The sequence below is a fragment of the Leuciscus leuciscus genome (genome assembly GCF_965113295.1).
Source record: "Leuciscus leuciscus genome assembly, chromosome: 16".
In the NCBI taxonomy this organism is placed as follows: Eukaryota; Metazoa; Chordata; class Actinopteri; order Cypriniformes; family Leuciscidae; genus Leuciscus; species Leuciscus leuciscus.
This window is the reverse complement of record NC_138740.1, coordinates 9,055,941-9,079,455: the sequence shown is the minus strand read 5'-3', so window position 1 is coordinate 9,079,455 and position 23,515 is coordinate 9,055,941. Positions and strand designations below refer to the sequence as shown.

The following is a 23,515-nucleotide window of genomic DNA, read 5'->3' as shown; positions in this document are numbered from 1 at the left end:
AAAGCAGTCTTTTGTGTGAGTTTTCCCTTTTCATTTCTGTAAAATAAATATCATGTGCAATGTAATAATCAGCATGTGCTTCAAGTTTTCTGACAAGAAAATGAATAATACTCTAAAACATGTGAAAACATGAAGAAAATCAATCATAAGTGAAAATAACATCATCAACATAAACAAACTGAAAGAAAAATGTATATAAATTTTTTTTTTAGATATATTAGAGCTTAATATATGCCTACCTCTCCCATACAGACATGGTGCCAAAAGGGAAGGGAGGAGCCAAGGCAGGAAATTATTAAGATTACCACATTGCAGTCAGAAAATTAAAGGGGAAGACACGTGCATATACTGACAGGCGGCAGGCGCAACAGGTGTATATTGAAAATTTGGTGTAATTCTACATATATGAAATATGTTTAAAACTACATACTTTCCATACATGTTTCCTTTCACACGTGTGGAAATGTTTTACTGATGATTCTGTGGACAACATAAACAGAAGATGCTTTTGCCTCAGAGAATACAATGCCATGTCTTGTGGAGAGCAAACAATTTTTCAACAGTCTTCATGGATTGTACTTCACTGTCAAGGTGGAACTCCTTGGCAAACTTGTCCTGCGTCCCATTGTGCACATCCATCCTAAATAGTATGTGAGATTATACAATAAGTGTGTCCCAAAGCATAGTATATTGAATAAGAGTATGCCAAAAGTAAACATTTAACCTGATAAAAAAAAGAAAAAAAAAAAAATATATATATATATATATATATATATATATATATATATATATTTAACGTTATATTTCTGTTATATTTAATCTGCAACTACAATATGGACTTTTATAATGATCCGTTTGGCCATTTACTTTTAAATGCATCATAATGCAAACATGCTCACGACTGGCAGATCAGTGTGCAACTTCTTTTCTCTCCAATATGGTCAGAAATTAAATGAAATGTGGAGGAATTTAACTGTCAAAGCAGCTGTTAAAAGACTCGATTTAATGACGTGATAGTATGTCTTAAAGCTTGTCTACTCTTTTGCTACACACTCAAAAGTATGTACCTTTTCTTCACAAAAAGAGTACATGCTTTTTAGAGCATAGAATTAGTAGGAGAATTGTGACGCAGCAGAAATATCATCTGAAGCTTTCACACTCTCCTCTCTATCGCCATCTCTGTTTGAAACAATTGTTTTTATTATGTGGGTTGTGCTTCGGCTCTGCTTCTTCATGGATGAATCTGTGATAACCACATCAGAGCAGATCTGTCATTGTACGTCAACAAGTAACATAACTGATTTTGTTCTGAACAAAACAAGGTCATAGTTTAGTTGCAGTTTTGTAGGTTTATTGGTGGCACTTTATTTTACAGTATGTGCATGTATGTGTACTTACAGTGCATATGAAAGGACTGAGGAATATAAGGTAACTACATGGGTTAAGTTTAGGTGTAGGTTCAGGGTTAGAACCTAGTTATTGTCACAAATGCAGGTTGAAGCAGGGAAGGATGCAGGATCTACTTGCAGCAGCTTTTATTTAAACAAACTCAAAACTAGACAAATACAGACTCAGGCTAGGGAACAGAACAACCAAACATAACACAAAAACAACAGAAAAGGAACAGACTAAAACACAGGGCTTAGATACACAGAGAACAAATCAGGGAAACGAGACACAGCTGGGACAAATTAACTCAATGAACTCAATGACTAATTAACAAGACAACAGGTGACAGGGATAACATCAATGAAACACGTGGACAAACTGGGTGTGCCACAGGCAAACACAACATGAACACAGACACTAAATGTGACAGAATGCCCCCTCCCGGAAGGCGTGTCCTGATGCAAGGACTTCACAGGAGTGGGAGTGGGAGTGGGAGTGGGAGTGGGAGTGGGAGTCCTAGAGGCCAAGCGAGGCCTAACGGGACAGGAGGCCTCCAGGGCAGCGCCGACAGTTCAGGTGGCCAGGGTGGAGCAGGCTGTGTAGTCGACCAGGGCGGCCATCTCTGCTGAGGGCTCAGGTTCAGGCGTGGCGGTGGCCATCTTGGGACGAGACACTGGCCTGGCGGCGGCCATCTTGTCCGGAGACACTGGCGTGGCAGACATGACGTGAACAGTCTCTGGCTCAGCAGACGTGACGTGAACAGTCTATGGCTCGGCATTCGTGAGGAAGAAGAATCAGGCGTGGCCGCCTACTTGGCTGGAGATTCCCCTTTAATGCTGCTAGATCCATAAGTGGTCTGTCGTTCTGTCACAAATGCAGGTTGAAGCAGGGAAGGATGCAGGATCTACTTGCAGCAGCTTTTATTTAAACAAACTCAAAACTAGACTAGATTTTTTATGAAGATCATGCAATCATGACCATGCCAATTACAGTATGTGTCACTCATGCTTCACTAACGTGATTGGTACCATAGACTATAGGCTAGACCATAGACTGCCATCAAGGCCTCAATGAAGGGGATTATGTGAACAGAAAGGGGGTTCACTATGTAAATGTGCAGCCCAGTTACTATTGTGATTCTTAATATTCCAGATTAGTAATATTATATCAAATTTAAAAAAGGCAGTTGACTAAAATCTTCCATATCACAAACGTGAAAGCAAAATGGCCAGGAACTGTGCATGACTTCAGAATTTTCAGAGATTCACATTTATGCCCATTATTTGAAAGTGGTAAGAAAAGTTCCACAATTAAATATCAAGCTCACTGTATTACATACACTTATGCTGATCCTAACAGAACTGCATTTTTTCATAGGTGATTATGACATGTTCCTGCCTGCAGACAGGTGTTTCATGACCCCATTCCCTGACCCAAACCAGTTACAATGCAGCTCTAGCCAGGACAAGGGCACACAATGAAATGAACTTTGGCTAACTAAAGGGAAGATTTCAGTGTCTGATAAGTCTGAGGGTTGCACACCTGACAGGGCCTGTGACATTGTTGCATGTGCCATATTACACAACATTGCCACACACACACAAAAAAAAACACTTTTCATTAAATGTTAAATAAAAGACAAATATGCTTAGTTCCTTGAGTTTTATTTCAATTGTTATTTGTAAAGAAAAGCCAGTGGTCAAGTGCCTGCAACAAGAGATATTAGACACATGCCTCATGCAACAAATAAAAAGGAAGAGTTGGCTATACACTGCCCACCTGTAGGCCTATGTCTCCTCTGTCTGTGCAGACTCTTCTGTAGGCCTTTCTGTAGATGTGGAATCCTGCAACTTATATTGCAGTCATAAAGCATACAAGTATAAATTAAGTAAAGTTATTTATGCACTTGCAGGTAGGCTAGTTCCTCCATATGACAGTTATCTGACAGGGTTTATTCACTGGCCAGTGCAAGGGAAACAAATGGACATTACAAAGTATACTTTCTTTCCTTTGGAAAGTTAGAAAATGTCCACTTACTGCACATATTTCAACCACCACTTTCTTGGGAACAGATACAAGTGTTGGTGTATTATGTAAAAGTGCACAAAAGAGGAAAACACAATGTCATTACAATGAACTACACTCGGGAAACATGTGATCAATAACTCATGGCAAATTATTTTTACATTAACATAAGTTTATCAGTTTTCACTTTCACAAGTCAAAGCAATTCATCATTACTCAAGATTTAACAGTTGAAATGACTGTACGGCCTTAATTTAATGCAGCAAAAATTATTTTACAGTGTAGGCTACTAAGATCTTTTCTATTTTTTTTTCTCAGCCTTTTTCTTGGTTGCTTTTATAAACAGACAACCATTTATTTAACAGTGCCTTTTATAAAAGAGACTATAATATAACAAAAAATTACCTTTCTGTAGAATATTTTTGTACTTCAATTTTATTTGTTCCCATGTTCTAGTGTGGTGACTCTGACATTACAATGAACAAAGTAATTATGCAATTATTAAAATACAAACATACTGTATAGGTGAATAAGTGATAACAAACATCTAACATGGCCACATCTAACAGATTTACTACTTTTGCCAGCCCTCTCTCCTGACTTTTGCAGACTTTGAGGTGTTCCCTGGCGTTTTGATTAAACATTAAAATTCCTAATAAACTTGGACTATTAGTTCTTGCTCTGCTAAGAAAAACTGAGCGCGCTCTTTGGCCACGCTGAACAGCCAATAGCAGCGTTGCTGATCAATGTTTCTACTATCGATACATATCCCCTTTTAAACCAGCGCATGAACGCGCAATTATCTCAGATATCTCAATCCAGCTATACTAATCATTTCCGGCAAGTGTGTTCGAAGAACCTAATTAGCCAGATCATGATTGCACGATGATATCATCTTGGATGTGTAATTTGATCTCGGATGTTTTAAGCAACGTACGAAGAACGGACCCCAGAACAACCAAACATAACACAACAATAACAGATGAGGAACAGACTAAAACACAAGGCTTAAATACACAGAGAACAGTTCAGGGAAACGAGACACAGCTGGGACAAATGAACTCAATGACTCATTAACAAGACAACAGGTGACAGGGATAACATCAATGAAACACATGGACAAACTGGGTGTGCCACAGGCAAACACAACATGAACACAGACACTAAATGTGACAGTTATTACCCAATTATTGTAATTACTATAACAGTATGTACATGGGGAACAGAACTGTAAAATAAAGTGCTACCGGTTTATAAATACCGGTTTACTATTTTAAATTAATCTTTTCTTTGAAGTTCACTTAAAGTCCCCGTGAACCGGAAGTTGCAAACGACTTTTCTCCAGTGTTGTGTCGTATTTCCAAGTTAAACGAAATATTGAACAGAGGGCAGGGTTTTTACTTTAGCACTTCTCCTCTCCATCTCTGCTCATGCAGACTAACGGTTTGAGGGGAGTGGTTAAGCGTTTTCAACCCAAGCCGTCAAACCTACGTCATCAGAGAAGGAACGCCATTCCAGACCGGAAGTAACTTTTCAGATTTTGATTAAAGATTACCACGGCAAACAATTTTTTTATGTGTATTAACTTGCACGGATTAATTGTTCACCACAAGACTAGTAATATGTGCTAACAAAGTAAATAGGGTCAATTTTGATTTCATGTCGACTTTAAAAGTCCTGTGGTGTAACAAACCATTTATAACTTCTGTCTGAAGAATATCTGGAGTTATACAAGAATATGTAAGTAAGTATATGGTAAGCTGCCATTCAAAGTCATCCCAGTGTGAACAAAAAAGGCAAATTTTGCAATACTGAAAAATTACCTGAATTATAAGAAAGGGGGGAAAAGTACATTACTAAAAATGTTAAAATTAACATTGGTTATCTATACTTTCTTTCATAAGTCAAACTCAAGCAAACACAAAGACGAGACATAACCCTGACAATATTTAGACCACAATGCTTCTGAACAAAGTGCCGTAACCACAAACACACTGTTTGAAGATGAGAAACTTATTGATGTTTCTTTGAGGACTCTATTGTTGGCAGTAGCAATCTAAGGTACGCAAAGTTCTTGTCGTGCTAATTTATTATGTTATTTTTTGCTTACTCAGCCCTAAATTCCATTAGCATTTCTCTCTGTATCCGAGATGAGAGAATCTTGTAGCTACACAGAATGATACATCTTATCTTATTAAAAGCAACCCAGCCAGGCCAAAATGAGGCAGCACTCCAACCAAGTATTAAGATGCTGTAGAAAACTGTAGATTTGCAATTTTAGGTTATATATGTTAGTGTTTGTTAAAGTCCCCCTGTAGTCAATAATTTTTAGTCATATTTAAAACTTTATCAAATAAAATAACTAGCTTCCGGCAGACGGCCGTACGCAAGTCGACTTACGCCAAAAGAGTAACACTTGACATTGACGCACAACGTAATGACAAACGCGGTTGCCCAGCCCTGTTTGAACCGCGAAAGGCGTCAAAGCTTACGCTACTCCTACATCCTACATCGTCAAGTGTTACTCTTTTGGCGTAGGCCGACTTGCGTACAGCCGTTGGCCGGAAGCTAGTTATTTTAGTCGATAGAGTTTTAAATATGGATATTTTTCTTACACGAACACATTGCTTCACTTCAGAAGGTCTTTATTAACCCCTGGAGCCGTTTCGAGCACTTTTATCGTGGATGGATAGGGTTTGATGGACTTCCAAAAAAATATACCCATTGACTCCCATTATAAGGCTTGGAAGAGCCAGGACATTTTTTTTTATATAACTCCGATTGTATTAGTCTGAAAGATAGGATGGCTTCAGGGTGAGTAAATCATGGGCTAATTTTCATTTTTGGGTGTCCCTTCAAGTGTTTTGCTGTAGTTATGTAATAGTTCAAGTTTAGGCTAAATATCCCTAATGATTTGGGATCTTCCATAAAGGTATTTTAAATAATTATATAATTATAAATGATAAATATACTTTTCAAGGTAAAATGTTTCCCCAAGTATTATGAATTATTAATTCAGAAATATAATTACTTAGCTTTCTGGTGAGTCGTACCACATTGTACAACCTAAACTAATCTTTCATAAAAAGGTCAAAATATCTGATATCACAGTGATGAGAATCTGCGGGGATCCTCTCTATGACATAATTTTCTATTTTATGTTGTTGTTTTTTTGTTTTGTTTTTTACTAGCCTACGTGATTTTGATTTGGTGAACAAAAGCTTTTCAAATATTAAAGGTGCAATAGGTGATTCTCTACAGAAGCATTTTTTTATATGTTGGTTAAAAGTCTAATATCCTGATAGCAATCATGTTACGCGGTGTAAATATATGTTTCATATCGTCTATCAGAGGCGTAGGACCATAACATTTTCATTCAATCATTGCTTTCGGTCCAAATCAAATGAAAGCATGTGTTCCCTGTCAGTCAACATGTGTTTGCATACCTCTGCTCAGCCTGTTCACACAGACATCATACTTTCACGTACTTTCACATACGCTGTGCAGACAGAGCTAGAATTGGCAGATGTTCGTTACTATACTGTTACTCACTGTACTGTAAAGTCTTCTCACTGGTGAATGACACATGATGTAATCCAATAATGTTGTCTCTGGTCGTCTCGCTTCTGGTGTTTGCGCTTTCATGTCTTTTGGAGGAGGCGTGGCTTTGGACGGCGATTTGGAGGGATAATTTGCTTTCAATGCTAGCAGGCTAAAGTTAGCATTTCCCAGATCACCTATTGCACCTTTAATAAGCAGTTTTGTTAAATAGTTTTTAATAAGATTAAAAGATTATGCCAAACTGTTTATTTAGATTTCCTGAAGATTTTATTTAATTATAATTATATCAGGACAGTTGTATCACCTTGGCATTTTTGACTTAATGTCCCAGAAAATATTCAAATGAATCTTAATACCAAAAAATGAGTGCCATATTTTTAGGCCAAATTAACAAGTATAGATTTCATGTCTAAATCAATATAATAAATGAAATCACATGTAAATCCACAGTCCTAATCATTTCACATCTCATATGAAAGAACATTATGCAGTAAAGGTTAGAACATGCTGCTCTCCTAGATAGTGACCCTAGTAGTTCATTTGAGAGTCAGTGTGACATTTTCATTGTGTATTCAGGGAGCTTGTGAGTTTTTGCCAGTTGATACTACGTCTGAATGATTGTGGGAGGGAGACTATTCTCTATGAGTGTATGAAGATATGACTCAGCCGGGGAGGGTGGGAGGAGAAAGAGGTAGGCACACTATAATAGGCACATAACCGTTTAGTGAACAGCAGGCAAACAGGATAGCAACCTTCCACATGTGTGAAATAGTTTTACTTCAGTGTGATAGAGATTCTATTGAAAACATAAGCAGAATATGCTTTTGCCTCAGATAAGACAATGCCACCTCTTGTGGAGAACAAACCATTATTTTTCAACAATCTTCCTGGATTGTACATCACTGTCAATGTGGAACTCCTTGGCTGGTGCCCCACAAACAAAGCATCATCTGACACATTCACATTAGAGCTGCAGTTTGGAACTTTTGCCTCTCTATCGGCATATCTGTTTGAAACATAAAAAGTTATTTTTTATTTTATGTGGGTAGTGCTTCGGCACTGCTACTGTTCGTGGGTGAATGAGTGATCGCCTAATCAGAGAAGATCTGCCATTGTATGTCAACATGACAATAAGAAGGCATATTAGGCATATATAAAAAAACTAAAAAAAAACTGAACAAGTAACATAACTCCCACGTTTGTTCTGTTAAATGAAAATGTTTTAAAATAAATCATGTGACTGACGTTTAGATCTAATGATTGCTAAGTCAGATCAGTTCACACATTGCAAATTAGCTAGCAACCTATTGAGCAATTAAAATGTCTTACCTGTTCAGTAGAAAAAAGCCATCTCTATGCCCAATTTTGGAGCTGCGTCATCTCTAATTCTGAAACTTATTGTGCTCCAAATCAAGTCCAAAGAATGGTTTGTTACAACAGAAGATGCTTACTTTTTTAGCCAGCAGCCATATCACCCTGTAGCCCAAGACTGGTTGCCCTCTGAAGCTAAGCTGGGCTGGTCCTGGTTAGTACCTGGATTGGAGACCTCCTGAGAAAACTAGGTTGCTGCTGGAAGAGGTGTTAGTGAGGCCAGTAGGGGGTGCTCACCCTGTGGTCTGAGTGGGTCGTATAGTGAGAGTATAGTGATGAGGACACTATACTGTCAAAGAGCACAGTCCTTCGGATGAGACGTTAAACCGAGGTCCTGACTCTCTGTGGTCATTAAAAATCCCAGGATGTCCTTCTAAAAAGAGTAGGGGTGTAACCCCCGGCATCCTCGCCAAATTTGCCCCTTGGCCTCTGTCCATCATGGCCTCCTAATCATCCCCATACTGATTGGCTTCATCACTCTGTCTCCTCTCCACCAGTAAGCTGTAATATGGCCCAATATGACTGCCGTCGCATCATCCAAGTGGATGCTGCACATTGGTGGTGGCTGAGGAGACCTATCATATGTAAAGCGCTATATAAATGTAACGAATTACTATTATTATTATTATTACTTTCTCAATCCATCCTTCCTCAACACAGGAAGTTCCTTGGGTTCGCTTTTGGGACAAAGTTTACCAATATTAGGTTCTTCCATTCGGTCTAGCCTTATCACCTCACACATTCACAAAGTGCATGTATGCAGCTCTGGCTCTTTTACGATTTCAAAGCATTTGTGTGCTCAGTTACTTTTGCAACTGATTTATTCTAGCTCCGTCTGGGCACATGAGGTGCTTAGAGTTAAGGTCAAACTCTAAGAAGATTGCGCTTTCTCCATTACATTTCTAGGAGTTTTTTTTTTTTTTTTCTTAAACGTCTTAAGACCACCTGGGTACATCTATTTCTCTCAACCTCATCTCCATTGTAGAGGTGGAGGATTGGCTGTAGTTTGTCCTGAGAGTATTACAATATCTAAGATTGAGTTTCATGATGTTGCATGTTTTGAATACCTTACGTTGAAAATGACTGGCCAAACATCACTGGCTGTAATCTTAATTTACCGACCTCCAAAATGTCATTCTGATTTCTTCTCTGAGATTAGTGAGTTACTTACTCTTGTCTGTGCTAGTTATTAATCTGCTATTGTGCTTGGTGATTTTAATATACATAAAAACACTGTACAACGCATCGAATTGAGGTCTGTTCTGGACTGTTTCAATCTTACTCAACGTGGCTTTTGCTACTTACTCCAGGGGTCATATATTGGATCTCATATGTGCATCTGGTTTATATAATATGTCAGTGGCTCTGATTTTGCTTTTTTTTATCACAAACTTGTAAACTTCAGTTTAAATTTTCCAATATCAATATCACCTATGAAGAAAATGCTCACCAAAGGCCATGAAGGCTGTCACAGAACTCGCCTTTTCCACCTGGCTCTGCCAGCCCCAATGTGGACTCTAGCTCCATTGGCTCCACCATGTTCTTTTGTTCCATCTATCCCACTGTGGTCTCTAGCTCTTCCATGGTCTTTTACTTTTCCGGTCCCACTGTGGTTTTCAGCTCCACCGTGATCTTCTCCTTTGCCGGTTTTACTGTGATCTTCAGATCCACCATGGTCTCCAACTCCACCATGGTCTTTTGCTACAGCAGTCCCACTGTGGTCTTCAGCTCCACCATGGTCTTTTGCTCCAACAGTCCCATTGTGGTCTCCAGCTCCACCATGGTCTTTTGCTTCTCCAGTCCCACTGTGATCTTCAGATCCACCATGGTCTTTTGCTCCAACAGTCCCACTGTGATCTTCAGATCCACCATGGTCTTTTGCTTCTCCAGTCCCACTGTGGTCTTCAGATCCACCATGGTCTTTTGCTCCACCAGTCCCACTGTGGTCTCCAGCTCCACCATGGTCTTTTGCTTCTCCAGTCCCACTGTGATCTTCAGATCCACCATGGTCTTTTGCTTCTCCAGTCCCACTGTGATCTTCAGATCCACCATGGTCTTTTGCTCGACCAGTCCCACTGTGATCTTCAGATCCACCATGGTCTTTTGCTCGACCAGTCCCACTGTGGTCTCCAGCTCCACCATGGTCTTTTGCTTCTCTAGTCCCACTGTGGTCTTCAGATCCACCATGGTCTTTTGCTTCTCCAGTCCCACTGTGATCTTCAGATCCACCATGGTATTTTGCTTCTCCAGTCCCACTGTGATCTTCAGATCCACCATGGTATTTTGCCTCTCCAGTCCCACTGTGGTCTCCAGCTCCAATGTGGTCTTAATAATAACTATAACACTGTTGAATTTAATTTATTCATTTAATTCATATTGCTGTTAAAATTCTGCATTCTGTTAGCATCCTGTTCTAATTCAACAATACATTTTTAAAGCATTATCAATTCACTGTAACAGTTTAGTCATGCATTAGAAATGCATGTTATTGTTTTGTTTTTGTTTTATTTCACAAAATAACTAGCATGAATAATAGAATCTCAGGGTCACTCTTTGACTTTCTGATTCTAGTGCTTGTCTTCAGAATGAAAAAAAATCTTAATCATTGTGAATTGGATCCTTCAACCTTGACCATAAAATATGACTGAGGTCAGTATACCACCACAATGAAGTTTATGATGGAAACTGAATCATCTGAGAAATCCAGGAGACCCTAGGAGAGTTTTAAACTTTCAAAATGTCCTTGCTTAAAGGGTTAGTTCACCCAAAAATTGCATTTCTTAATTAATTATTCACCATCATGTCGTTCCGAACTTGTAAGACCTTCGTTCATCTTCGTAATACAAGTTAAGATTAAATTTTTTCATTAATTATTCATCATCATGTCGTTCCGAACTCGTAAGACCTTCGTTCATCTTCGTAATACAAGTTAAGATTAAATTTTTTGATTAAATCCGAAAGCTTTCTGATCCCCCTATAGACAGCAACGTCATAAACACTTTCAAGGCCCAGAAAGGTGGTAAAGACATCTTTAAATTAGTCCATGTAACTACAGTGTTAAAACCTTAATGTTATGAAGCGACAAGAATACTTTTTGTGCACAAAAATACACAAACAGTAGCTCCTCACTGCAGTACACGTGTTCCAGGGGGCGGAGCTGGATCCCACTGCATTTTGATTGGAGTTTTGCCACAAGACATACTTACTCCTGTTGTTGCTCTACCGTTTCCATTGAGTCGTAACTAAAGTAAGTTATTATTTTGACGGAAAAACAAACTTGCTGAAAATAAACTAATGTTTTAAATGGTTAGTTACAAACATTGTAGTTTGTATATTGTGTGAATGTGCTAATTATGTACAGTTTACTCGCGTTTTTGCAGTTTCTCCTATTAAATCCAGTGGCTCTTTTGCCACTTAGTCCGGCTGAGGGGGGCGCGTTCCAGCAGGAAAGTGACGTCAATGCATACCCTCTATACATGAATGACCGTGAAACTATGGGTTAGCCAAAGCTGTGGTACCATGTGATCAAAATCACATGACCTCTCAAATGTCCAGTCATATATGAGAGAGGAGCAACCATCAAACAGGAAGCATCTTGTGTGAACCACCCAAAGGTCAGTGACAGAGTTATGACAAACTTGATTTTAAGTAGTATAAATTAATTCTAAAGAAAACAATCCTGCTAATTTTTGGCCTAATGTGCTTATGAAATTTTGGAGCGGAAATTGGAAGGAACCACTAGCTGACACACACAGAAAGGGTACTACAACCAGTTACACATTCAGAACAGATCACACACACAAATGTTATGTTAACTAGAAATATGACTGTTAGTGAAATATTCTTGGTCTTTCATAACAGATCGATGTGGATCTGAAGCACTGTGAATGGCAAATGTTGGTTCTGAATAGCACGCAAATACACAAAAGGCCTCATGAAGTATCTTGAGGACAATATCAGCTTCTTTAGAGAAAATCTACAGTATACATAGCCATAAGGACTGTCCTCTTCCTCAGATGCTGCCATGGCAACCCTATGCATTTCTCTGAAAACCAGAAAAAAAATTAATGTGTCTTTTACTGTCTTTCACGCATACAGCCTCATTTAGTTTAATGGTGCTTGTCTGCCAAGTCTTAGTCATTCATTCATTCATTCATTCTGGCACGTCTATCACATTTCATATCAAATTAGAAAAGTTTGCATTTTGGAAGTCATAAGACTATTATATCTACTGTCTGCTTTCAGTGATTTACATGAACATAAAAAGTAAATTAATGACAATGGGTTTGGTCCCTTTCGTTCAGTCACTACAAGTTACGTCAGTGAATGACGAAATGGGGGTTCGCTTAGAAGCCTATCACCTTCGAGTTCTAGAAAACGAGCCAATGGCATGCCATGGGTCTGCAGGCTTTTCTCTCCTCTCTAAAAGAGCTGGACGTGGCACGTCTTTTTAAAGATGTCTCACCCGTGTATTTCTGGGTGTGGTAGACAGGTTTTGCCTTCTGATGGGCACGATCGCTGTCTGGCGTGTAATCACGCTCTCATGTTCTCATTGCGGGAACATGACCACTGCAATGTTGCGATCGAGACTCAATGATCTCCGAAGAGTTAGAGTCCCCTCCGCCACACCCCAATCTATTCCCTCCATGAGAGGGGATACTTTGGCTGGTGGCCAGGGTGATCTGAGGGTTACGGTGTGGAACAAAGCCCCGACGATTCTTCCTCGGACCACACCCCCCTCTCGCACATTGCAACCCGCGAGGTTGCTGGATGAGGTGGCGGGCCCGTCTTCGGATGCGCCCCGCGTTTCATTTGGCACTCCAGAAGACGACATCATGTCTATCGCCGCATCACAAGGTGGGCTAGAGTCTTCTGGAGAGGAAGACTCGGCTTTGCTGCCTCCTTCAGGTGTGCCAGCACTGCCCGAGTCTGATCCAGAGCTGACTGCCATGCTTTCCCAGGCAGCTGCGAGCATCGGGCTAGAGTGGAAACCTCCGCCCTGTCCCAAGCGCTCAAGGCTGGACGATTGTTTTTGGGGGGCGGTGAGTGCTGACACTCGTCAGCACCTGCCCCCAATACCTTTCTTCCGAGAGGTGCATGAAGCTGATTCTAGCTCACTCTCGAAAGCAGGTTTGCGAACACAGGGACCTGGTGCTCCGGCACCTCGCCCGTCTGGGCCTTCGGGTCAACTGGGAAAAGAGCAAACTCTCCCCCGTGCAGAGGATCTTTTTTTTTAGTATGGAAATTTACTCGGTCGCCATGTACGCGCAGCTTATGAGCGAGTGCGCGCAGTCACTGCTGAATTGTCTGAGTCAATTCAAGGGCAAGAGTGCGGTTCCACTGAAGTTATTTCAGAGGCTCCTGGGGCATATGGCATCCGCAGAGGCAGCTACACCGCTCGGACTGCCTCATATGAGACCGCTTCAGCACTGGCTTCATGATCGAGTCCCGAGATGGGCATGGCAACAGGGCACGCTCCGAGTACCAGTTACTCGAGCCTGCCGTCAGACCTTCACCCCGTGGTCGAACCTCTCCTAGAACGAGTGTCCAGGCATGTTGTTGTCTCAACAGATGCCTCTGCCACGGGCTGGGGTGCCATGTGCAATAGACATGCTGCTGCGGGCTCCTGGACAGGACCCCAGCGCCTTTGGCATGTCAATTGCCTCAAGTTGCTGGCAGTACGTTTGGCTCTGCACCGTTTTCGAACGTTAAGTTCCTGTCTATGAAGACAGCACTCCTGGTTGCTTTGGCCTCCATCAAGAGGGTAGGGGACCTGCAGGCATTTTCGGTTGACGAAGCGTGCCTAGAATTCGGGCCGGCTAACTCTCATGTGATCTTGAGACCCCGGCCTGTATATTTGCCCACGGTTCCCACCACTCCTTTCAGGGATCAGGCAGTGAACCTGCAAGCGCTGCTCTCGGAGGAGGCAGACCCAGCCTTGGCACTGCTCTGTCCAGTACGCGCCCTCCGTGCTTACGTAGACAGAATGCATTGTTTTATGACCCCAGACCAGCTCTTTGTCTGTTTTGGTGGGAAGCTGAAGGGAAAGGCTTTCTCCAAGCAAAGGTCGTCTCACTGGAGAGTGGACGCCATTGTCTTGGCTTACCAGATGCAGGGTCGACCATGCCCCCGAGTGAAAGCACACTCCACCCGCATGGCACCTCGCTAACAGACATCTATAGAGCTGCAGGCTGGGCGACACCCAACACTTTCGCGAGATTCTATAATCTCCGGGTAGAGCCAGTGTCCTCTCATGTACTCGCTTCCACTGGCCAGTAAATAGGACCTGCTCGGTGTCATCACTTGCTGCGCCATTCCACTCCACGGACTGGATACATGCGCTATTTTGCTCAGATGAGTTCTCCTTAGACCCTGAGTTCCTCCTGCACTGTCGATGCCGTCAACAGAGTGCATGCCCGGTTGGTCAGCCCTCGTGATTGGCTAGGTGCTTCCATCTGGATGGTTCCCCGCTTGGGCAACCCCCACATGTGTGTTTCCACGGTAAGTCTCCACCGAGCACGTTTCTTTCCCTCGGCAAGACCTCTTGCCATCTCGAGGTTGAAACATTCCACCCTGCGGGCTGGATGCCTCTGAGCTTTTCCATATGCATCCCGTACTGGGGTCATATGCGTATTCTAAGTCCTCCCTACGGGTAGGCGCTGTGTTACATATTCCACCTGTGATATGCCCCCCAGTGTACCTTGGTATTCTTGCATTAAGCCTAGTTCATCGTCCATGCTAGTCTCACGACAGGGAGCTCAGACTTACGCAGGGCACTGGAAGACAGCCGCTGTGGTGTGATTGAATTGGGACCCCCATTTCGTCATTCACTGACGTAACTCGTAGTGACTGAATGAAAGGGAATGTCTCGGTAACGTATGTAACTCTCATTCCCTGAGGAGGGAACGGAGATGTTACGTCCCCCTGCCACAACCGCTGTACCGCTGGAACAGCCGGGAGTTCAGTCTCAGCTCCTAACCATAACATAATGCAAGATTGCCGTGCTGCTCCTTTTATACACACGCGGTGGGGCGGAGTTGCGCTGTGCAAATTCCGCAAACCCATGGCATGCCATTGGCTTGTTTTCTAGAACTCAAAGGTGATAGGCTTCTAAGCGAAACCCCCATTTCGTCATTCACTGACGTAACGTCTCCATTCCCTCCTCAGGGAACGAGGGTTACATACGTAACAGAGGCATTTCCAATTGTATGTTGATGTATTTCCTATTCAGTTATAAGTTCAAGTGCTAGGAGTTACTGTACAAAATTCTGGGAGCTTACAGACATAAAGGAAGACTGTATATGCTATACCTTTATGGCTTTTGTATATCTTTGATTATTTGGTCATTTCTTTTTTATATATATTGAGCAATGACGACCGTTTATATTTAAGCCACAATGCATATCATGACCATGCTGTCTTGAGAAACATAATTACTTCCATGAGGTTTTTCTGAAAGCTTCAGTGTAAAAGATCTCAGATTTTTACTCAATAAAATACAAGATGTGAAGGCTGTTTCTCTAAAACCCGAATATAACCCAAATATGCCACGCAAGTTTTGGTTCACTCAACACTGCCTGAACTAAAGTGAAATGTACAGAAGCATAAAGTTTAACTCATCCAAAGCAAAAGGTTTATGTGAATAGCATGATTCTATTTTAAAATCACTTCATAATTGCAGCTGAATTTATATTATGAACAAATGGAATTTAAAATATGGTGGATTTTCTTAAGCTTTAAATGGTTTTGTATCCTGGAAGGAATCGTGGTAAGTAAATAGCACAGAACTTTTTGTTTAGTGATGTTTGTCTTAGCAACTACCACTACTGATTCAGAATTAGTATTAAAAATGTACTAGCCTATATGAATACTAATGAATATAACAGCAGGAGTGTTAGTAAGAAATAATAAAAAAGATATGATTTTGATAAAGCATTGATCATTTAGTATGAGAAGCATGTAGTATGACAAAACCGGAAGGAAAAAAAAGGGGAAAAAAAGAAGAAAAAAAACCCTGCAGTCTGACCATCAGTAACACATGAGTCACACCTATGGTTTTAATTATATCATTTTTACCCCAGAGATGTGTATAACCATAATGACTGACAGATGTAGTCATTTCTAGTAAACAAAGTCAGAACCTGGCAAGACACGATCTGGAAAGATGCGGTCATGCTCAGAGGGACGATACGATAGATAGCCAAGACAGATATAAATTATAAACATAAGTTAAAAGATGAAACAGAAACATTCATTTAATATGATTGTACAAATTACATCTAAGTCTGCTTCCTTGGTCATTGTAATCATGACTATTGAAGTAAAATTGATGGATTATTATTTAAAATGTTTAAAATATATATAATTTTAAACATTTTAAATATAATAAAGTACTAGCTCTATAATCATATAAATTAAAAATAGAATCGCAAGATGTCATATAATATTACATATTAAATATTTAATGCATTCATAAAAGTAGACCTATGCATTTTTTACACTGGCTTTTAGGTTAAAACATATCCAGTATAACAGGAACAGGCTTTATCTTAAATTACTGCACAAAACAAATTATAGGATTACTTTTTTTTTTTTTTAAATCCCTTAATCTGTTTTCATGATCAAATCTTAAGTAATGTAACAAAATTAGTATATGTATTGTAAAATTAATTTTAGAGCTTAAAATGATGCTTTTAAGAAACAATTATTGCATTTATAGCGGTTTTATGGAGGCTTAAGCAACACTATTGAATTTGGTCATCATGAACCTTCTTAACGGTCTTATCTTTGTGTCTAAAACACAGTCATTTCATTACCTTTGTTCTTGGTCTCCTAATAGAATTCTTGTTTATTTGTCGAGGCAATTTGATGCTGTTATTACAGACTATTAGGAAGAGGCCATTTTAATTAGCTATTAGAATGCTCTGTGAGTGATGTTCCCTTACCCACTCTCAGACGGACGCAGCTGTTCACCATGCCTTGTTCATATCAACAATTTTCTCTTATTTAAACAGCGCTGCTTACATGTGGCTGGACACTGAGAGACCATGGAAGTGGACACAACCAAATATTAACAGATGTGAAGACAAGGGGGGTAAGGAGCATCATTAAACCTTCATTAAGGAAAGCAACCCGTACATGGGGATGAACTTTCCTCAAAAATTAGGCTGGAAATAAAAATATGGAGAATTATCACTTGGTTTTAATTTCTGATAGATGTGTGTTTCACCATATATTAACAGGGAGCAGTAAACGAAACACTTTTGGTAAACAAATTCAGCACTATTTTGGAAAGATATGAAACCATAAGGTAAAGAAGGTGGAAAAACCTGTATCCAAAAAGAGATAAAGAGGAAGAAGATGAAAATGTATGCTATAAAAAGAAACAAAAACACAAACACGCATTCAAATAATTTACTGGGAAGGCTGTCAATTGTACACAAAGAAATGTAATAAATTTTCATACTGGTTTGGAATGACATGAACATTCTGTCATGTACTCACCTTTATTTTTGGGTAAACTATCCTTTTAAGCATCCCTAATCTCATTACTTTTTAAAAGAAATAAATGAAATAAATCTTATTTGAGTTGTTTCTTTCCTCTTGGCTGTTATGCCACAAACGGCAGATGAACGGAGACACTGTGGTGTGTTTTACATGCTGTATCTTATGATCTATCTGTCACAGACACAAGCAGGTTTTTCTTCTCTGACACTGACGAGAAATTTATGACATCATGTGATGTACGTCATTTAACTTGAAGGATACTGATCCGACTCCCCACGATGTCAAAATGGTCAGTCCTCAGAAAACAGCATAAGCACATGAGTGTCTACTGTTAGGCACATATTACTGATTTGATTTGTCATGTCAGGAAAAAAATTGGTCACACTTTAGTTTAGGGTCCAATTCTCACTATTAACTAACTATTGACTATGACTTTTGCCTCAATAAACTCCTAATTATTGCTTGTTAATAGTAAGGTAATTGTTAAGTTTAAGTATGGGGTACAATTCGAGATGTAGAATAAGGTCATGCAGAATAAGGCATTAAAGGTACAATATGTACGATTTTTGTAATAAAATATCCAAAAATCACTTGGAACAACTTTGACTTGACAGAGTACGCGTACTTTATTAGACAGGTGAGCAAATGTACATAAAACTAATCAATGTTATATAGCTCAACATGATGAAATGTTAGAATATGATCAGTATGTTATTCTAATGTTGATCTAGCTCACTGCTAGTCTCATATAGCCAACAAACTAACACATAGAATAACATTATAACTTTCAACACACTCAAATGCTGTTTAGTGTGATAGTGTAGACCGAGTGAAACAGCGCTGCGTTACCTCACAAGTTTCATTCGTCTACTAAACTGACCTCTGTGAGTAGTAATTCAGCACTTGCAAGTTCGGTAGAATGAAATGTCCTTATTCCTTTAATATCCGTGGGACTCGCGTGTGGCGCTGAAATCTGTCTCTCATTTGCATTCGCAACCGGCTTCATACCACAGTCATGTTAAAAACATGAATGTTTTCACTCATCCATAAACATTATTAGATCCATCAGCATGACGACAAGTTCCATAATTCCGCTTATGCATCATCAACCTACGCCTGTTATTGTAAGAGGTTAGCGACCCCTAGCGGTGAAAAAATGATATACTGTAGCTTTAATATGTGCTCAATAAGTACTAACAACCTAGTAATATGCATGCTAATAAGCAACTAGTTAATAGTGAGAATTGGACCCTAAATTAAAGTGTTTCCAAACATTTAATAATCAACATGTTTAAATGTTTTAGGTGTAACGGTGGTCAGGCGGTGAAGGGACTGAGACCAAAACTGGCTTTTTTTTCACATTTATTCCTTTGGGAAAATCAGAACACAAAACATGCCTTCAGGCACTGGCGTACGTAAAACAGCATCCAATGTAAAGCATACCGCTTCTGATCGGGTACAGCAACAACACAAGGACAAAACGTAGCAGAGCTGCAGTACACCGTTTCTCCAAAGGGGGCTCCAAAACACCAAACTCGTAAACACCAAACACCAAGCTGCTTAATTCCGGCGAAAATCACATACAAACACAAACCTACATTTCTAACTCTGTTACATAGGGAAGATAAAAAGTTAGGCTTATCTGTCTATTTACACATAATAAGCAACATTTTAAGCATAAAAATTTTCCCTTTAAAGATGAAATTCCTCTACCTGTCACATTGTGGTTGAAAGGAAGAAGAGTACAGAGATTAGAATTTAATTTCCAGCAGAACTTTATTTCCAGACACACGGAGCCGTCAGAGGAGAAGAGCACGGTGGAGCCTGAGGGATGGGGACACGAGGCCTGTTCAAATACACACACTTGCAGTACTGGCCACTTGAGAGCGTGTGCACTCAACAGGAAGTAAGTGCGCAAGACTGTCCCAGGTCTTAAAAACGCCAAAGGTCAGTGCCCTTATCGCACACTAAACCCACGCAATCTCAAACTTTTCTTTCGAATCACAAGCAACTCAGGAGCACAGGGAAACTCTGAGAACATAAACCAGCACTAGCTACTCATACGAACTCAAACACAGATCTATAACAAGACACAGGTGGGACTTAATCAGTAACTAAAATCAAACAAGGTGTCTAACCTCAAGGTGTCGTACCGAAATTATCTTAAATACGAGTTTCCTAGTTAAAAATTGGACATGAAATCTCATGTCGTATTTACTACTGGGAAGCTCGGATATCATTTTGATACCCAAGTTCCTGAGATTGGGCCGTGAACTTTAAATAGGGAGGAGGGGAGAACGATTGTTTTCCACAACAGCTACATCGCCTTGTCTTGTCGATGAAGAAGGGCATATTTACATACACTGTATGAATAATCATTTGAAGCGTATTGTATGTTTTATACTCTGAGAAAATAGCCTGAATTTGACCGAAATTCTAGAATTTTCAGTAAGCGAGATGATTTTTTTTATATGGTTGTCAAATAAGCCTAGTGTCCGCCATGATTCCTGTTCTTTCCGACAGCAAAGCACTTGAATGCGACGAATACCGTAATCATGACTTTAGAAGTGGGAAGTTTCCCACAGAACGTGAAGGCAGCATCAGTCTCAGTGTTTTTTTGGGGGGGTTTTTTGTCTATACAACGGAAGACAGTGGTCACCAAAACCATCTGATTACCAACAATCTTCAAAATATCTAATTTTGAGTTCTGCAGAAGATAGAAAGTCACACAGGTTTGAAACAACATGAGGATGAGTAAATGATGATAGAATTTGTGAACTATATCTTTAAGGCAACAGAATGATATTTTCAGATCTGATGAAGAATAATTTAATTGTGAAATGCACAAAATACATATATGATAGAACATGTAAATAATTTAGGAGGTAAATTGAACCTCTGGTTAATCTTCATTACAAAAATGTCATGATTTTTAAATGCAGGCAAATCGCACACACACACACACACGCACGCACGCACGCACGCACGCACGCACGCACGCACACGCACACGCACACACACGCACACACACATAAACAAAATGTAGGAGGATAATCTTTGACCTGTATGAATTAAGAATGCTTTACAAACTCCAAACTTATTTCTGAATTTGAATATCTAGAATTGTATTTACTAGTCCAGAAGAACTTTCTAAGAATTCTTAATTATGAAATTTTTTGTACGCGCGCTTATTATTAGCTCACCTTTTGTGGTTATATCTCAATAACATATAATCAATATATTCAAATTTTTATGTCAAAATTAATTTTATGAAGTGATCTGAAAACAATTTAATGAGCTTTTGTCATGCTTTATGGCAACATCTGTTTTAATGGCCTCGTATCCACTTATAGCCTCAGGTGTTCGCCATCAAATTCATATATGTTGGGATTTCCAGACCTCTCCCCCTCTTCTCATAATGTTCTTCAAACTATCGCCTTCTTTATCTTCTCAAAAGTGGACATTCAACTGCCCGGCTCTTCTCTTCTCTTCTCTTCTCTTCTCTTCTCTTCTCTTCTCTTCTCTTCTCTTCTCTTCTCTTCTCTTCTCTTCTCTTCTCTTCTCTTCTCTTCTCTTCTCTTCTGAGCTCAAAGATCTGATTTAATCTTTAACGACTCATTAAACACACATATCGCTTTAAAATTCAATTTCTGGGTAAAATACACAGTTGGTGTTTGAAGCACACTAAATTAGCATAATATCCACCCATGAATTTCAACTACATGAATTAACAGAATGAAATAATAAATGGATGAGTCTGATTAAGGCCATGTTTGCAATGTGATGCCAGTTAATTCTACTTTGTTGAACAGGTGTGGTCCCAATGTAGCGCATGTGTATCAAGCATTGCTGAACCAACCGTGTTGAATTTTTAACAATGTGCGAGGGGTCCCTCTGCATTCCTACAGTTTTCCTCTTTTCTTTCTTTCTCAGCAGGGAGCGCGTTGGCCCTGTATCGTGCAGGTTAGCATCCTTGCCTGGGCAGGCAGGGCAACCATGTGTGACAGAGGGCCACTCATTAAATAATGTAGAATGGAGAGTTCATCTAAGGCGCTGTCATAGCGCGTTACATAGATGAGTGCTTTGTGTACTATACTGCTTCCATACCACATTCCCCCATGCCAACAGAGCTCCAATTACTTACAGTTTTGTTCAGAAAAAAAAAGGACAGCCAATATTTGCTACATTTAACAGAATATTATTGTCAATGAAACACTCTCTCCACTCTTATTCTCATTACTGTAATGTGATAAACTAATATATCTTTTTTTTTTCTTTTTTAATTAAAATCTTCATGAAGAATAAAAAGAAATGAAAAAACTCTAAATAAGACCTAGTTTTCTTTATATAATGTAATTTATTATTAATTAAACGAAATAAAATGCAATATAATATAAATTATTTTAAAAATATGTGATTATATTTAAATACTTTTAAATATTTAAATTCTTTACTAATTTGCATCCACATTGAAGAGTTTAAAGAGCAACATTTAAAGAGTTCCAGCTCTTTCTGGCAAGTCTCATGTACTTTAACACATTTATGCTTTTAAATATCTGTAAAATCATCATTTATTCGTGTTTTCAGAGACACTGGGTATAAAGCATTTAATCTGCATTGTTAATGTTAACTGAACTTTAAATGTGTAGATTATGAGTATACTAAAACGTTAGTGAAATGCCTTTCGATGCTTCTGAAATGTCAAACACTATGTGGCACATTTGCATCAGCTGGAAATAGTCTTAAAGGAGTTCACGTTCTGTGGCCCAAAACATACTACGCAAGTACAGTAAGTGAATACAAACCCCTGTGGCTACATTTTGTGCATATAGTTCACATTTAATTATTTGGCAGATACTTTCATCCAAAGCAATCACTGCATTCAAGGTATATATATATAATTTTTCATTTTTTTCATATGCATTCTGTGGAAATGAAATCATGGGGATAACGGTATTGCTAAAAGCTCTATGCACTATGATTTCTCAGCATTGCCACAAGGGGTGATATAACATAAATTAGTATAAACTTGAGCTATGTTTACACTGGCACAGAAAATAAATCTGATTTCTTACATCTGACACAGATTGAAATTTGTTGCACACGTGTAAACACAAAAATCTACACGGGATCCTATTTTTTCGCATCCGTTCTGAACACTTCTAAAGAGGTTTTAAATCATATACATATTCGATATCTGGAAATCCGACCTCCGTCTAAACGCGTATATCCGATTCCCCTTGGAACTCCAAACCACCACAAAGCTTTTTAATGTCATTACTTGCCTGTATTTGTCACGATTATGTTCTGTTTAGTTCAGGGGTGTCCAAACTCAGTCCTGGAGGGCCACTGTCCAGCAGAGTTTAGCTCTAGCCTGCCTCACACCTACCTGGAAGTTTCTAGAATGCCTAGTAAGACCTTGATTATCTGGTTCAGGTGTGTTTAATTGGGGTTGGAGCTAAACTCTGCTGGACAGTGGCCCTCCAGAAGCAGGATTGGACATCCCTGGTTTAGTTAGTTCCTGTCGTGTCTGTATGAGTTCTCGTTAGTTTCTATGGCCACTGATTAGTTCATCTTTGTCCAGCTGTTCCTGTTTAGTTCCCTCATGTGTATACTCCCTGTTCTGTTCAGTCCTTATTAGACGGTTATTGTCTCGTATAAT

At 39.5% G+C, this 23,515-nt stretch overlaps 1 protein-coding gene and 1 long non-coding RNA gene across 2 annotated transcripts; one reads left to right on the top strand and one right to left on the bottom strand.

Annotated features, from left to right (window-relative positions):
• Positions 1–9,926: 9,926 nt before the first annotated feature.
• On the bottom strand, positions 9,927–18,429 carry LOC309477951 (uncharacterized protein). Its single transcript, XM_082141478.1, has 3 exons — positions 14,508–18,429; positions 11,252–14,417; positions 9,927–11,169 (listed from the first exon to the last, which is right to left on the bottom strand). The coding sequence occupies exon 3, from the start codon at positions 10,621–10,623 to the stop codon at positions 10,048–10,050; it is 576 nt and encodes a 191-aa protein (XP_081997604.1). The 5' UTR covers positions 10,624–11,169; positions 11,252–14,417; positions 14,508–18,429; the 3' UTR covers positions 9,927–10,047.
• On the top strand, positions 17,321–22,128 carry LOC309478042. The gene is made up of 3 exons (XR_014198780.1): positions 17,321–17,440; positions 19,626–19,759; positions 21,787–22,128. It is a non-coding gene; the product is annotated as an uncharacterized lncRNA (long non-coding RNA).
• The last annotated feature ends 1,387 nt before the right edge of the window (positions 22,129–23,515 follow it).

Excerpts from the sequence above, each read along its gene's own strand:
- LOC309477951 (XM_082141478.1), bottom strand. The coding sequence starts at position 10,623 with ATGGTGGATCTGAAGATCACAGTGGGACTGGAGAAGCAAAATACCATG.